Below are 17,200 nucleotides of genomic sequence, written 5' to 3'. Positions count from 1 at the left end.
TGTGTCTGTCAGTGTGTGTGTTGTGATGTCTTTTAACCACAGTTGATCGATGCAGCATCTTCATCAACAAACCGATCAGCCTCTAAAAAGAAGAAAAAACAAAACAAAGTGGTTTAGACTTGAAGTTAATCGCTACCGATCTGACCGAGAGTCATGAGGCGTTTTCATCAGGTTCCCCCGGGGCGATGGCGGTGGGGGAGTGGGGGTAAAGGGGGGTGGGGAGGAGGCGTTGTGGTCCGTCAGTGTTATACGGCACTAAATTCCTCTCATAGTTAATATGATGACGACCATGAGGACCGGAGCGAGCAGATCCATTCAGCTGCTCCGAGTGTTGATGTTGCTGATGTCGTTAGTTTGGTCGTAAATTCTGAATTAAACAGCAACGACACAGGAAGTGAGTCAGCAGCAGCTTTTATTATGAAATCTCTATTTATAGTCCTTAGATCTCCTTAGTTTTTCTGTTTCAAAACCAAACATCTCAACACAATGTTGGTTTATTTATGATTAAAATATAACGTAAATACATTTTTCACTATTTTTTAACAGTTTATTGTCCAAGCAGTAACTGATAACTTGAGTTTTCCATCTTTACAAATAAAAAGGATATTTATTTATTTATTAGACCCATGATCCCACTATACTCCTCTGTATTTTATTCTCTTTTATTGTCACGGTGTTCCTTCTTATTGTATGTATCAGCTGCTCCAACCAGTTGCCCCTGGTGGGATTAATAAAGTTGTATTGTATTGGTGTCAGATGATAAAGTAACAATAATCATAAATAATAATATTGATAATAAAGTTGTATTATATTATATAAAGTCAGATGACAGCGATGTGCTGGTGAGTCGGGCCAGAGCGGTAGACGTTGATACTGAAACAGGAAGTGTTCGACACAGCCAGCTTAATGGCGTCCTATCAGACCATGAGGGCACTGACACCCCCCTTTGTGTGTGTGTGTGTGTGTGTGTGTGTCTCAGTGTGTGTGTGTGTGTGTGTGTGTGTGTGTGTGTGGCTGCAGGGTTTTGGGTCGGTGTGAGGCTGACTGAGCATTTTCTGCTCCTGATTGGATCCATGCACCGGCTGCATCACTCACACATGGAGACATGTAACCTACATACACTAACACACACACACACACACACACATGCATGTAGACGCTGAGACACACACACTGAGACACACACACACACGCATGTGCCCTTGAGCTGCGTTGATGCAGGGAGACAGTGGTGTGTTTTATTTCTAGGCCTCTGTCTCTGCAGTGTCCTCATTTCTGCAGCCGCTGCCAGATCTGCCTCAGCACCGGGAGCAGCCTATCTCCTGGAGGCTGCAGGCCGGACCAGGCTAAACGCTGGACCTGGCTAAACGCTGGACCAGGCTAAACGCTGAACCTGGCTAAACGCTGGACACACAGACACACACACATCAGGGACGCCTCTGTTTGTCCCCTTGTTTCCCTTTCTGTAGACCAGACATCGACCCCAGACCGAGTGGTGACCTGAGCAGACGCTGAGTCTGGTCCAGACTAGTTCTGTCAGAACGAACCTCGTATTCAAACAGAATTAATATTATTTTATAAATGAAAACATGCAAAGGTGGAAACTGACGTGTGACTTCGGCAACAACGCAAATCAACGTTGTGTGTTGTGACGTCGTGGTAGTAACATGTTGATAAAACAAACTGTTTAGTTGTTGTTGTGCGAGGTAGAGCTGCAGCTTCAAATATATGAGCAGAGTTTTTGTTTTTATCGATCGATCCATGGACCACAAGATGCCGATCACAGATCAGCTGTGATCTGTTGCTCCACTACTTATAATATTTGGATTTCCCTTCTTAAAGTTTTTATATTGAGTTGGTAAAACTTGAGTGTGTTGCAAATGTTACATAACAGATTTGGTTGGAATGCACCTTTAGTGGACGCAGGACGTTATAATAAGCTGGTATAGGTGTAAATATGTGTGTGTTGTGTAATACGTGTTTGATTTATTTTGTGTACGTTTCCCCTCTGTATAAAATCAGCTGTGGTCACAGTGGAGGTCGTTGGAGCTTTTTGTTATCGGCTGTGATTTGATTTGATCAGAGGATGCGGCGATTGATCAGACTGATCGGATGTGATGCTCCATGCTGATCTGATCGATCACCTGTGTGATCAATACTCTGGTGTCTGCAGCTGAAGGAAGCTGGTGTGGTGTAGCTCCGCCTCCCGACGACAGGAGGACGCCAACATAAAACGTGACAGGAAGCTGCAGAAACGGCTGCAAAGACTGATGACGTGTTGTAGTTTCATGAACAAAATCTGAACAAAATACAAATTACAGCGGCATCAGCAGATTTGTTAGGTTGCCACGGAGACGCTTTGGACAGGAAGTTATGTCAAATCCTGTAGTTTTCTTTTTAAATGACGTTTAAAAAAACAAGAATTCACAGTGAAATTTCAGTTTTTTCGTGCAGTGTTAGATTTTCTTTATTGGCATTTATGAAAACACACGATGAGGGTCGTCCTCGGTGTTGGCGTTGGGGAGGATCGTGATATTGTGCACGTCAGTATTGTATTAAAGCAGAAGTAAGCGGAATGTTTGTGTTAATATAAGTCTTAAATAGTTATATCTTCCGACAGCAATCACTTACATATAGTGTTTGGTCTGAAACACGGGTCTGTCAGTCACTCTGCTCTGCTGTAAGCCGAGGAGAAAACATTCCTTGTATCCTACAACCTTTATCCAATGAGGAGAGAGAACAGCATAAAGGGGCGGTCCTCTCTGTGTGTGCAGCCAAGGGATGCGCGTGAATGTGGTGACGTAGGGACGAGGGCGGGGACTGCTAACTCCATCTGCTGACAGGAAGTTAGCCAAAACGACCAGATCACTTGCTTCTGCAGATATAAGACGTTTAACTCATGAGAAAAAAAACAGATTTGCAGTTGGAAAAAAGTTAATAAATCACAATAAATTGGAGAATATTGTAATGTTTTTAATATGGCATGGCAGGACCGACCCCTGCTCAGTCTGGTGTTGGTATTTACAGTTGTGGTGCAGATGTGGCCAGATGCAGCTCTCAGTCTCATGTGGTCCAGGTGGAGGTGGGGGTCTGGTCTGGTCCTGAGGGATGTGGGTCAGCAGGTCAGGTCGAGGCGGCCGAGGCGGCCGAGGCCCGGCAGCTGAGCCGTCGCCTTCAGCAGCTTCAGGTCTGTTCTCTGGAATCAGACCCAGGTCAATATTTGTCCTGGGAAACGGCGGTGGAGGATCAAAGTCCGACACTCGGCCCTGAAGTCATGTTCACGTTCACGTGTTTGTTCACCGGCAGCAGGAGAACGGACCTGAACTGTGTGTCGCTGCTGTTGCTGCTGCTGCTGCTGCTGTTGTTGTTGTTGTTGTGTAAGTTTGTTGCAACGCTCGTCAAGTCAAGGCGGCGGTGGCGATGGAGTAACGGCATGTCTCCATGTGCCGTTCCCGCAGGCCGGGATTAGACGTTTACAGTGGGAATGTTGGCTTCAGATCACACAAACACACACACACACACACAGGCACAACATCCTGTGTGGTCCATTAAGACATGAGACTGTTTATTAATCCCACACATGAGAAATGTGGTTGTTACAGTAGCGTTTGTAACAAACAAGGTGAAATAGTAGAGAAATATAAAACAAACTTATAGTTATGAACCAAAATGTTACAGGAATATTTACAGTTATTTACTAGAATAGAAAACGGTGCACGTCTTTGTGTCGATATTTAATCAATACTGACATTATAAATATTGTAGGGCTGCAACTAACTATCATTTTTATCATCGATAAATCTGTCAATTATTTAAACGATTAATTGATTAGTTGTTTGGTCAATATAGTGTCAGTGTTTCTCAAACCACCAGATGATGTCCTCAAATGTCTTGTTTTGTCCACAAACCAAAGACAGACTCAGTTTATTGTCATAAAGGAACAAAAAACCCAGAAATATTCACATTTAAGAAGCTTGAATCAGAGAATCTGGACTTTTTTTTTCTTAAAAAACTACTCAAACCAATTATTAGATTATCAGAATAGTTGACAATTCATTTAATAATGGATTATTGTTTGATTAATCGATTCATTGTTGCAGAATATATAATAAATATTGATCTTTTATTATGTAAATTGTGAATGTAAAGTTAAGTTTTCAGTTCCTCAGTAGCAGGTTAGTTACATGTTAGTGAGAATAAAAATGAGTTATAAATAAAAAGTCAACAACAACAAAAGACCCCAGACTGGTCCCTCATTTAATTGTGTCCCCCAGAAACACTTCCTGTTGTTTTTCTGAATTCGTAGCACATTTGCATCTTTGCAAGTGTTTTTCTGCAGCTGCAGTGATTTGACCCTTCAGAGCCGCCGTAGGAAAAACAAAGTTTCAGTCGAACGACTCTCAGGATCTTTTCTTTCTTTTTCTTTTACAAAATGTTTAAAATCGTAGTAATCATGTACAACGTGTTCATATCGTATCGTAGGCTGTGTGTGTTGAACATCCGTCACTCAGGGTCGGCTGTGTGTTTGTAGTGTTTGTTGTGTTGTTGCCATGGCGACGCCTCCCCTCCGTCCTCCACATCCTGGTGATGATGATGATGCATCAGCAGCTTTTGAGTCGTCGCTCCGTCGTCACGCGGCGTCGCCACGCTCTGAGGAACGACCACGACGACCACGACTCTCTCTCTCTGTGCCTTTCTGTCAGGAGAAGACACACGTTCAGGAATCGAACCTGCGTCGTGTCACATCGTGCCTGTGTGTTAATGAGCGACGTGTTGACGAAGCTTTAGCTCCAGTTTTGAATCATCTCCTCTGTGAGTGAGTCGTGTGGGCAGTCGGCGTAGAGAGAAAGTGAAGAAGAGGAGTGGGTGAAAGAATGAGAGGGATGGCAGAGCTCCCTCAGGCCATGGGAATAAGGACTCTCCCTCCTCCTTCCCTCCTCATCCCTCTCTCTCCTTCCCTCTCTCCCTCCCTTATCCGTCTCTCTCCTTCCCTTGATGATAGCGGGAGCAGCCAGATCATCGTGGCTTCACTGTCTCTTCCTTCCTTTCATGTTTCCTCCCTCCTTCCAGTTTTCTCCAATCCTCCCTCCCTCCCTCCCTCCCTCCCTCGCTCCGTCGTCGTCTTTGAACCCTCAGGCCACAGATCAGCCCAGAGCCGGGGGGAGGGAGATGGAGGGCAGAGTGTGGTGTTAAATGACAACTCCGTCTCTGGAGCTGAGAGCAGCTGGAGACCTGAAATCCCAGGAGAGCTACAGACAGAGATCGTGTATAAAATGAGATTAAAATGTCAACAACAGATCCCTGAGGTTGATTTGCTGTTGGGTTAGTTACTCTGTGGTATTTAGTTTTTACTTTCAGTTTGTGTTCTTGTAGAACAGACGTGTTGTATGTTGTGTTGTGTTTTTTTTTTTTTCATCCATGACGTCCTGTTTGGCTTCAGGTTCCTCTGACTGATGAGTTGTTGCTTGTTCCAGCAGGTGAAACTAATGTTGACAAAGTGATGGTTTACGATCTGAAAGTTTATCGTTGTGTTTTATTTTGAAATTTACCAGACGCTCGGTGCATTTGACTTCCTGTGTGGGGGGGCGATCCAATTGATGCGTGACGACTCCATCGTCCAGCAAAAACTCCTGTAAGAAGTCCTAGCGGAAACACTGGACCGAGGACCACTGTTTTGAAGCAAACACCAGAAATACACACATATTTGTTCTGAGACTGAAGAACAGTTTAAGTTCAATGCCAATGGCATGAATTTGTGGAAATATTGTAGAGAGATTTCTGGAAAAGAGTGGTACAATTTCTTCAAAAACGTTCAAGAAAAATAGCGGTAAACATTATACCCCCAAGAAAAATTGTGGTAAACATCATACCCCCCTCCCAAAAAAAAGGTTGTAAAAAAAATTCTAAAAAAGAAATTAAGTTAAAAAATTTCTAGACAAATGTGGTAAAATTTCTCAAAATGTTTTTAAAAATTCTAGAAAATTTGGTAAAATAAATAATAATAATCATAAAAAAAAGTGGTTAAAAATTCTCAAAGAAAAAAAAGTTAAATTTTCTGCTCCCATCACACGCTGCCATGGCGATGCAGGGACAGACAGAACTACTGCAGGACAGGAGACATTAGAAAGAAAATCTGAACATTGATTCAGTTGGAGCTGAAATATTAGAAACTAGAGCCACAGGTGGAATCGTCCTTTAAGATGAAAACGGACGGAGCTGCAGAGACGAATAAAAGTCAGAAGGTGCAGCACCGACTCCCTGAGCTCTTCAAGATTCTTTATTTGTCACATGCATAGTTGAAGTGTACACTTACAACAAGCTGTGTGTGTGTGTGTGTGTGTCGTCATCATCATCGTCACATTTGCAGCTCTGGTGTTTTCACCCGTTCACACCATCGACTTATAAATAGAAACGTTTCAGTTTGTTGGAGAAAAGAGGAGGAAGCTGAAGTTTTGTTTTGTTTTGTTTTGTTTTGTGTGACTGAACTGAACTGAACCGAACTCCCACAATGCTTCACTCCCAGAAACGTCTCTGTGCTCTGTGAATAGGAATGAGTTAGAGTTGTGTTAACACAGTGTGTGTGTGTCTCTCTCTCTGTGACAGTACTGGCATAAAGGATGCTTCAGCTGCGAGGTCTGCAAAATGACTCTAAACATGAAGAATTACAAAGGCTTCGAGAAGAGACCATACTGCAACGCGTAAGTCTATATACTGTGTGTGTGTGTGTGTGTGTCAGTGTGTGTGTGTCTGTCAGTGTGTGTGTGCGTGTGTGTTGAACCCAACTGTGGCCTCTCTGTTGTTTATCTGTGACTATTCCTGCCCCCCCCTCCTCACAGAAAGGGTCTATATGTGGTGTGGGAAAGTGGCTTCATCCCTCCTCCTCTTCCTCTTCTCTTCCTCCTCCTCCTCCTCTTCGGTGGGGAGGAGGGGGGGTATTTTTTGGAGGGGGGGTATCAACAAAAGAAATTCCTCAAGTTCCTCTACAGTGACGGTGGCGGTCGGTGGCTGTGTGTGAACGCCAGCGTGTCCACTCACGCTCCGACTCCGACTCTCACAGTAAAGTGCTCATCAGGAATCTCTGGAATCCCCTATTTCCCCCCCCCCCCCCCCACAACCATTACTGCTAATGACCCCCCCACCCCCCCTCCTCTCAGTGTGTGTGAGTGAGGGGAATGCAGAAAGGAGGAGGAGTCGTTGTTTCATGTTCTGACATGAAGCTTCGTTTGCATTTTTGCCTTTTAAATGCCTTTTTATTTTATTGCCAGTGAATCAGGAGGCTGCTGCTGCTGCTGCTGCTGCTGTTGTTATGGTTGTGTTATTGTTGTTGTGTGTCTGTTAGGGCTGGGACGATATGCTTTTCTCCCGATTCGATTCTTCTACGATTTTTTTGGAGGGCGATTCGATTTTAATTGCGATTCTGCGATATTGCAGATTCTCTCGATTTTTAGTCTGCATTTTTAATATTTATCTGCACACAAATACTGTAGGAGCCTATAAATTAACACACTCCATTATAAAGTGAACTTAAACCCTTTTCAAAACCTGTACTCTCTGTATGTAAAAAAAAAAAAAGGCGAACAAATGCACATTGCACAATATTTTAAAAAATTAAATTAAAAAAAAAATCGGCAAAAAAGATATTGCGATATTTATGTGAATCGATTTTTTTCTCCCACCCCCAGTGTCTGTGCTGTGGACTGATCTGAGGTCAGATTCAAACCAAGAACAAGTTGTCTGTGTCTGCAGTAAAGTAAAATGTCACCTTTCGATGACGTGACGTAAAGAAAGAGTCAAAACAATGAGGAGAAATTTACCACGGAGTATTAGGGCCAGGAACTCAGCGAACACAATGATCTAATAATCTCATCTGGTTATTTATTCACGACATGTTAAAGGGATAGTTCAACATTTTGGCAAATTGGCCCATTGCCATAATCCCTATAGTCGTAGCAGTAGGTTCGTTACCTTTAATTGTTGGTGCAAGCTATTTTTAGAACGGCGGAGCAGAGCCGTGAGCTGCTCAGAGCTACGCTACGGAGGCTCATTGGTTTCCCTCATCAAACTCATCAAATACACAATCCAACAACTCCACAACGCTCTGGTGGACAAGTTGTGACCTGCACATTCACCACGCTATGAGATAATAACAGAACGATTATGTAACATTACGACACATTAACTACTTCGCGCTTCTGAAATCCCTCCGCCCAGCAGCCGTGTCTGGATGTAGTTCCGGCTGCATTTGGCTCTAAAACAACTCTGTCTCATAATGTTACATGATTATCTCATTAAAAATGCTCCAGAAGACAATCTCCAACCTGACCTTTAAGAAACACCTTGTTCTCTAGAGTCTGAAACCAAAGTTGGGACACTTCATTACTGCAGTACTCTCATTACTTTATGGGCAAGTACTAGATTACTTGTATTAAACACATTAAAAGAAAGAAGGAATACTGGACGTCCAGTTTTCACTTTCATGCTGTTTGGTGATTGAACTGAATCGACTTCCAATGAACTTTATCTTAGGTGTGATTAAAAAAAAAAGTCAAAGGTCAATCAGGTCGTTATCGACACAACATCATGACATCATCGTCTCTCTGACAGCGCGTTGTTTTCCTCAGTGAGTCATCTCTTCGTGTCTTTCAGTAACTAACAGCTGAGCGAACGTTTCACACGTTTCCAGGAACTCAACCACCAACTTCCCCGATTTTCCTCGACTCGCCGGTCGTCCTCTTCCCGTCTCTCTGTCTGTTTCGTCTCTTCATCCTCATGAGGACGAGTCGTTCCGGCTCAGGAGGGGAACTCCACATCGTTTCCATCTCCACACAAACTGTTGTGGTGTTTTTTTACATATACGTATAAATATAAACGAAACCAAATCCAGATTTATTACTGGGTGTCATCTGATAAAAACCTCCTCATGTTCTCATGTAAATAATTTCCAGGTTAAACAAATGTGTCGATGCGTTTCTGTTTCTAATCGTCTCATCTTTAATCTAATCCGACCTTTGTGCAGCTGTTTGCACCTGTTTATGATGGGATGGAAGACGACGAACAAACAGAGAGAATGAAACAAACCTAATGACGACCGTAAATCTGTTGATCTGGACTCACGACGGCTGCAGCAGCAGCAACAAGTCAAAACTGTTTTAAAGTTTAACACGAGGAGAAAAGAGAACTTCATTTATAAAAATACTGAAGTGTTGAAAAGAACAAATTTACTTCGACTCATTGTTCTGTTGTTCCACGTTTACTGAACCTGATGATAATTATTATAATTAATGAACTGTGACAACGATTGGATTTCCTCTTTATGTATTTAACTCAGTCAAATATAAGACTTGAATTAAAGTATCGTTAGGACACTGACTGGTTTAAACTGTTTTTTCCTCCTGTGATTGAAACAGCAGCAAAATAAAAGAATATTCATTCACTAACTAAAAAGCTGTCAAAGTAAAAGTCCTTAATAGAAGTGTAGTGGAATGTTTTAATGGGTGAATTATTTGGGAAAAATAAGCAAACATTATTTATTTGTGATCAGCTGGAAAGATTTTTGGAAAGACCACTGATGCATCAAATAAGAAAGAAACTTAGTATCCGGTTCATGTTTTGTTCCCAACAAAAATTTTTAAAAAATTGAGTTTATTCAACCAAAAACAAGTGAGAAACAAACAAACAACCACAAAACAAACCATCAGCCCACCCAGGTGCATTCTGGTCCGTGACCAGCACCTCACATATAGCCAAATGAAATAAACTAAACTAAAGAAATAATAAACAAACAGAATACCGGCAAAATCTAATCATAATGAAATCAAATAAATCATTTCTGAATAATCAAACCACAGCTAAATACAAACAATAATAAATAAAAAGCTCCTACAAACAAAAGGAGAAGAAAGAGGACGACGCAAAACTAAAAGTGGTGAAGTGAAAGGTTCAATATTTATAGTTCAGTGAAGTGAAAGAAGTTTCCAAAATAAAAGTTCAGATTCTCCATAAATACAGTTTAGTTCATCACGGTCCAACACACCTGCAGCAGGTGTCGTCATGACATCACCATCATCATCAGCAACCTTTATATAACCAGGCCAAAAATTGCTAAGAAAAAAGTTTCTTATTTAAAGGGAAAGTTCACCCAAATTTCACTCATTTTCTACTCCCCCTCATGTGGACTAAGGGCTAGGAGAAGTTTCAGAGTCCTCCGTGGCTTCTCTGAGTTACAGCGGGGCTCCGTGCAGCACTGCATGTCCATATGACGGTTGAGAACGGAGCTCACTTTTCTCCGTCCAAAAAGACACACCAAAAAACATCTAAATACCTCCATACTGCTCGTCTGTAATGTCCCTCTTGTATTGAAGCCCCGACATGAGAAATTGTTCCGAAAAAAATTAAATAAGTCTATATTTTAAGCTTGTTTGTAGCGGAAGCTCCCAGTGTCTCGGTTCACTGCTCTTCCTGTGTCAGTGCAAATCTCACGTGATTTGCACTGACCGGCGGAACAGTTTTCTCATGTCGGGGCTTCAATACAAGAGGGACATTACATACGAGCAGCATGGAGGTATTTGGATGTTTTTTGGTGTGTCTTTTTGTTACTAAGACAGTTGGTATCCATTTGCAACCGTCATATGGACATGCAGTGCTGCACGGAGCCCCGCTGTAACTCAGAGAAGCCACGGAGGACTCTGAAACTTCTCTCAGCCCTTAGTCCACATGAGGGTGAGTAGATAATGAGTGAAATTTCAATTTTGGGTGAACTATCCCTTTAAGCAGTGGCCTGGTATCACCTCTATTTCCATGGAGTAGAGCTGCTGCTTCTTCTCCTTCTTCCTCTTCTTCATCTTCTTCTTCCTGACATTTCTGTCGTTTCCTCCTCTTCACTGTTTACTGAGCCTCTTCCCGTTGGTTTAAATCGAGGTTAATTAGAGTAAACATCAAGAAGAGGAGGAGGAGGAGGAGGAGGAGGAGGAGGAGGGGAGGAGGAGGAGGAGGAGGAGGAGGAGGAGAGGAGGAGGAGGAGGAGGAGGAGGAGAGGAGGAGGAGGAGGAGGAGGAGGAGGAGGAGGAGTGCAGGCCTCTCCTTCATCATGACTCCTGTATTTGTCCTGAGTAATTGATATAGGAGTTGTTTGTTTTCTGTGTACTCCTCTTCCTCTCTTCTTTCTCCTCCTTTCCCTCCCTTTCTCTTCCTCTTCCTCCTCCTCCTCTCTCCTGATTATACGCCGGAGTCACAGGAGGGGATTGTGGGTAGATTTAGGAGGGCAGATAAGCAGACAGGAAAAATTCTTCATCTCCCCTGGAGGCTGTGGGTCGCTGCCTTAACGACCGACATCCCATATTAACTTCACCATCTCCTCTCTCTGTCTCTCTGTGTGTGATTTAGAGTCCTTACTGCTGTTTAAAGTTTCCGCTCCGTATATAAAACACGTCGTTAATAAACAACCAGATCAGATTAGAGGCTGTTGCGATGCGTTCACTGTCGACTGGGTCGTCACAGCGTCCGTGTTAGAAAAGGAAGAACCGATAGGGAGGCGGCGGTGCAGATTCCCACGGTTCAGTCTGCAGCACGGGAATATTAATATTAAAGAAGCTCTAGTGTCTTTGCCTTGTCTGTTTTAAATCAACAGGATAAAAATACTCAGTCTAGTAAAGTCAATATTGACATAAGAAAATGATCCAACCATATAAAACACAATACGACTGAACATAAATAACTGAACAAGAGCTCAAAATATAAAAGGACGGTCACATGCTTTTCTGTTATGTTTTTAATTCAATTAATACATAATATAATATAATATAATGGTGTTCTGTGTCCAGTCGACTCTGTAATCTGGTTTTGCTGCAGAAAACTCGGTAACACTTTATAAGTACACACTATTAAGCATTAATAAATACTGAATTCATCATTTATAACACATGAAGACTATTAGTATGTAGATTATAAACACAGTAAAAAAATGTTTTACTCATCACTGATAAGCACTAACTGTATTAACTACATACTAATGAGTATTCATGCATTATAACTGAAGAATTCAGTATTCATGAATGCGTAACTAATGCTTAATAGTCTGTACTTATTATAAAGTGTTAAATTTAGTTTAAACGATTAATCAATTAGTTGTTTGGTCAATAAAATGTTGAAAAATATGGGTGGGGGGGGGGGGGTGGGGGCGGGTGGGTGGGCCTTGTTCCTCCTGATGATGCGTTCCAACCTCTGCAGCTGTTTACAGGTGTGAACCTTCGTCTCCTGAGTCAGACCCGTCCTCCTGCACAGTAGGCAGCAGCTCCTGTGTGTGTGTGTTATCACATGTGTGTCTCCCCCCCACCCCCCCTCACTCCTGCATCACCCCCCTCCCCTCCATAACTCCGTTATCTCATCCCTCCATTTTGATCACTTCCCCTTTTTCTTCTGTTTTGTTTTGAAGTGTTTCACAGGTTTGAGTTTGTGCATGTGTCACTCACTCTGCTGCACCGTGTTACCTGGTTACACAACACACACACCACACACACACACACACACACACACACACACACACAAAACACACACACACACACACACACACACACACTGAGTCACTCCCAGTTCATATCTGCAGACATGTTGTCGACGTAGTGACTCTCTGAGTGTGTGTGAGGACAGTTGGTGAAGACACAGTGAATATGACAGGAACTGTGTGTGTGTGTGTTCAGGCCACACACACACACACACACTCTCTTACACACTGCAGTGTTAACTGAGCAGGGGTTTTTGGTGCGGCTCAGTCAGGAAGTGTGTTTCACCACAGACCGACACACCCAGCTCCAGAGAAATGACGCTGTTCTCCACTGTCATCAAAGACAGAGTCACATTGACCCACTTTATATTGTTATTATGATCAGTATTGTTATTATGGTCAATATTCACATGTTTTAGGTATTTAGATATTGATCCAAACAGATGTGCAGTTTAATTCTTTAAAGGGATAGTTCACCCAAAATTCAAATTTCACTCATTATCTCCTCCCCCTCATGTGGACTAAGGGCTGGGAGAAGTTTCAGAGTCCTCCGTGGCTTCTCTGAGTGACAGCGGGGCTCCGTGCAGCACTGCATGTCCATATGACGGTTGAGAACGGAGCTCACTTTTCTTCGTCCAAAAAGACACACCAAAAAAGCTTAAAACATAGACTTATTTAATTTTTTTCGGAACAATTTCTCATGTTGGGGCTTCAATTCAAGAGGGACATTACAGACGAGCACTATGGAGGTATTTGGATGTTTTTTGGTGTGTCTTTTTGGACGAAGAAAAGTGAGGCCCATTCGCAACCGTTATATGGACATGCAGTGCTGCACGGAGACCCCCCGTAACTCAGAGAAGGCACGGAGGACTCTGAAACTTCTCCCAGCCCTTAGTCCACAGGAGGGTGAGTAGATAATGAGTGAAATTTGAATTTTGGGTGAACTATCCCTTTAACAAATTGATCACGATCATCATCTGTGCAGCTGAGTGTGAAGCACAGGTCCTCAGTGATCCTTCATTGATCCGTTATTGATCCGTAGAGACTGAGAATATTCTCACATCGTCTTAGAAGCGGTGATCTCAGTACGATTATTATCAGAGAAATAATCACAGTGTCACGATTATCATGCATTAATTAATTCCATAACACTATGAATGTGTAAAATGAAATATAGTCATAATTTAATTACGTTACTGATTATTTGAAGTATCTATTAATATGTAAGGGATAATGTATAGTTCGGAGAAATAAACCCTGACAGGTTGTATGGAACCCTGTTACACTTGACGACGGTCATTATACAGAAATAACGGACCGCAGAACGCAGCGATGGACCAATTAGAGAGCAGCATTCAATAGAGCCGTGTAATAAAGGATCAATTAATTGTTAATCCCCCCAAATGTTTAAGTTTATTTTATTGGGTTTATTTTACATTTAAATTCCTATCGATTCAGTGTTACGTTGGTATTAAATGAACCTGTATTTGGGCTTTTTCCTTTACTTTGGCGCTGACGTCATCTATTTTGGAAAGTGACGGTGTTTAGGAGTCGTATGAATTAATTGCGCGGTTAATAGTGAAAACAAGTGACGGTGCCATCCCGACTAGAAGATTAGAATCAGAAACTTTATTGATCCACAGAGTCATAGGAGAAGAAGAAGTTGTTGATGTATGAACAGACGAATGAGACGAAAATAACATTTAGACGCTGAGATAAGAAAAGTGGAAGTGACACAGGTGTGTGACTGTGTGTGACTGTGTGTGTTTGATCTAGTTTGTTGTCGTCAGGTCGAGTCATGAGTGAAACCCATCGACGACCACAACCCTTTGTTCCATCCCATAATCACTTTGTTTGCCACGTTGTCAAGGAAACCGTAAACATATTGCCATTGCCCCCCCTTTTCTTTTTTTAATGGGTTACCCAGAGGCACGCAGAGAGTGTGTGTGAGTGTGTGTGGTGAACGTTTTTGAGGTCAGCCAGCGCCCTGAGGCATGCTGGGAAGTGGAGTCCATCTGAGCTGCCTGTGCTGCCTTCAGGAGCCGTTGGAACTGGCAGCGCTCACTCAGAGAAACACACACACACAAACACACACAGAGGATGGACAGGTGTGTGTGTGTGAGGAATGAATGAATGAAGCTCGGTGTGTGTGTGTGTGTGTGTGTGTGTGTGTAGTAGTTGTGTGGGAGGTCGGTGTTTGTGGCGTCTTGACAAGAAAATTCCCAGAATTCATTCATTCAGAGGAGAGACTTCACGCTCTGCTGAGGGGGGGGGGGGGGGGGTGACATCATCCACACTCGCCCACTGTCTCTGACCCCGTGTGTGTGTGTGTGTGTGTGTGTGTGTGTGTGTTTCTCCTCTTCCTGTTGTCCTCACAGGGTCGTGTGTGTCCATGTGAGAGATTTTTACAAACCTGCTGCTCAAAGAACTGTGACCTTGAAGACCCTCGACCCCCTCCCCCCACACATACACACACATTTCCTCTTTCTCCTCTTCTCCTTCTCCTCCCTCCTGCTCTCCTCCTCTCTCCTCTTCTTCCTCCTCTTTTCTCTCCTCCTCTTTCTCCTCTTCTCCTTCTCCTCCCTCCTGCTCTCCTCCTCCTCTCTCCTCTTCTTCCTCCTCTTTTCTCTCCTCTTCTTTCTCTTCTTCTCCTTCTCCTCCCTCCTGCTCTCCTCCTCCTCTCTCCTCTTCTTCCTCTTCTTTTCTCTCCTCTTCTTTCTCTTCTTCTCCTTCTCCTCCTCCCTCCTCTTCTTCCTTCTCCTCCTCTATTTCCTTCTCCTCTTCCCTCCTTCTCCTCCCTCCTCTTCTTCCTTCTCCTCCTCTATTTCCTTCTCCCCTTCCCTCCTTCTCCTCCCTCCTCTTCTTCCTTCTCCTCCTCTATTTCCTTCTCCTCTTCCCTCCTTCTCCTCCCTCCTCTTCGTCCTCCTCCTCGTCCTCGTCCTCGTCCTCCTTCTCCTCCTCCTCCTCCTCCCTCTTCTTCCTCCTTCTCCTTCTCCCTACTCTTCTTCTCTCTTCTTCTTTCTCCTCCTCCTTCTCTTCTTCCTCCTCCTCCTCCTCCTCCTCATTGTGTGTTATAACTCAGTTGCCTTTTGTTTACAGGGGCTCCACCTCAGGAGTCAGGACCACCTTGAATAACACACATTACCCCCACTCTTTGTGTGTGTCTGTGTGTGTCTCTGTGTGTGTTACACAGACTACACACTACTTCAGTTGTGCTTTGTGTGTGTTTTTTCCTCCAGGCCTGAATCACAGTGGGAGTCTTGAGTAAAAGCTGGCATCTGTGTGTGTGTGTTCACTGTGCATGTGCATGTGTGTGTGTGTTTATTTACAGTGCACTAACAGTCTTTACTCTGTGTGTGTGTGTGTGTGTGTGTGTGTGTGTGTCTGTCTGTTTCTGTGTGTGTTGCAGACACTACCCCAAGACAAACTTCACCTGTGTGGCTGACACTCCAGAGAACCTCCGCCTCAAACAGCAGAGCAAGATGCAGAGCCAGGTGAGTCTGTGACATCGCCGCACACAGCAGCCAATCAGGAGAGAGAAAGAGAACGTTTAACCCTTTAAAATAACCATTAACGAGGGAGTTAACAAAAGCCGACGTCCTGATGAACTCAGTCGGTCTAATTCAGAGACGACGCAGCGGAGAAGTCGAGCGTGAAATTGGCTCGGAGAGGAAAAAAGAGACGGAGAGAGGGTTCACTACAAAGACTCAAAATCTTACCAAGAATATTTGTCTTATTTCTAGTCAAAACAAATCTCATTATACTTAAAATAAGACTCATCATATTAAAAATTTAAAGTAGCTTGTTTTTAGATACTTTTTTACTTCTTTCTCACTTGAAATAAGTAGAAAAATCTGATAGTGGAGCAAGTTTTTCTTTCTTATAACAAAAAACCTGCTTTCACTGGCAGATTATTTTACTTATTTCAAGTGAAAATTTGTTTGAAACAAGTGAAAATGATCTAAAAACAAGTACATTTTAGGTTACGAGTCTTATTTTAAGTGAAAAGAGATTAGTTTTGACTAGAAATTAGACATTTTGACAAGAAATGAGACAAATATTCTTGGAAAGATTTAGAGTTTTTGCTGTGTAGTTTGTAGATCTTCTTCCTCGGAAATGAGACCCAAAAAAAACCCCAAAAAGGAACTAAATGAGAACGCATTTCTGGCGTATAGTGACTGAGGTACTGAACTTCCCTAAAAGAGATGATACCAGGACTTAAAGTTAGTTTGAAACCAACAAATAGGATCTTGCTCAAGTCTGTTTCACAACATCTTCAGTTTCCTCTCACCTCCGCTCCAGTCAGATAAGAAACTAGAGTAATGTTACTGTCCTCTTCAGAGGAGTTTTAGTTTATTTTAGTTTAATAAAGACCGCTAGTTTTCTACACTAACTCACAAGCTGGTTTTGGTTTTGCATCTGTTTGTGGAAACAAAACAAACCCAAACTCGACTCTCTGCAGTCGTTTCCTCGTACGTTTTTATTTGTGCGTTGCCTTTTTTACATTTTTTTTATGACGCCCACAAACCAGATAACAGTCCTATAAATGTAGAGTTTATGTTGATATAATATAATATAATCAACCACCACCACCACCAGTGAAGCTGAAGTCGTTCCTGCTGAAGCTAAAATAACAAAAGACCCAAATAAACTCTGTGACAAAAAAAAAGAAAAGAAAAGAAAAGAAAAAAAAAAACCCTC

At 42.7% G+C, this 17,200-nt stretch overlaps 1 protein-coding gene across 2 annotated transcripts in view; it reads left to right on the top strand.

Moving 5' to 3' along the window:
- LOC146983012 (LIM and SH3 domain protein 1-like) overlaps nucleotides 1–17,200 on the top strand; it is a 39,590-nt gene that overhangs the window by 9,753 nt on the left and 12,637 nt on the right. For both annotated transcript variants that reach the window (XM_085784343.1, XM_085784342.1), the window contains exons 2-3: nucleotides 6,604–6,698; nucleotides 15,909–15,993. In XM_085784343.1, coding sequence (XP_085640469.1) covers nucleotides 6,604–6,698; nucleotides 15,909–15,993 — 180 coding nt within the window. The remainder of the gene's footprint in view (nucleotides 1–6,603; nucleotides 6,699–15,908; nucleotides 15,994–17,200) is intronic.

The sequence above is a fragment of the Trachurus japonicus genome, chromosome 8 (genome assembly GCF_045865225.1).
Source record: "Trachurus japonicus isolate A0001 chromosome 8, Traja_1.0".
Taxonomy (NCBI): domain Eukaryota; kingdom Metazoa; phylum Chordata; class Actinopteri; order Carangiformes; family Carangidae; genus Trachurus; species Trachurus japonicus.
This window is presented reverse-complemented; position numbering and strand designations above follow the sequence as displayed.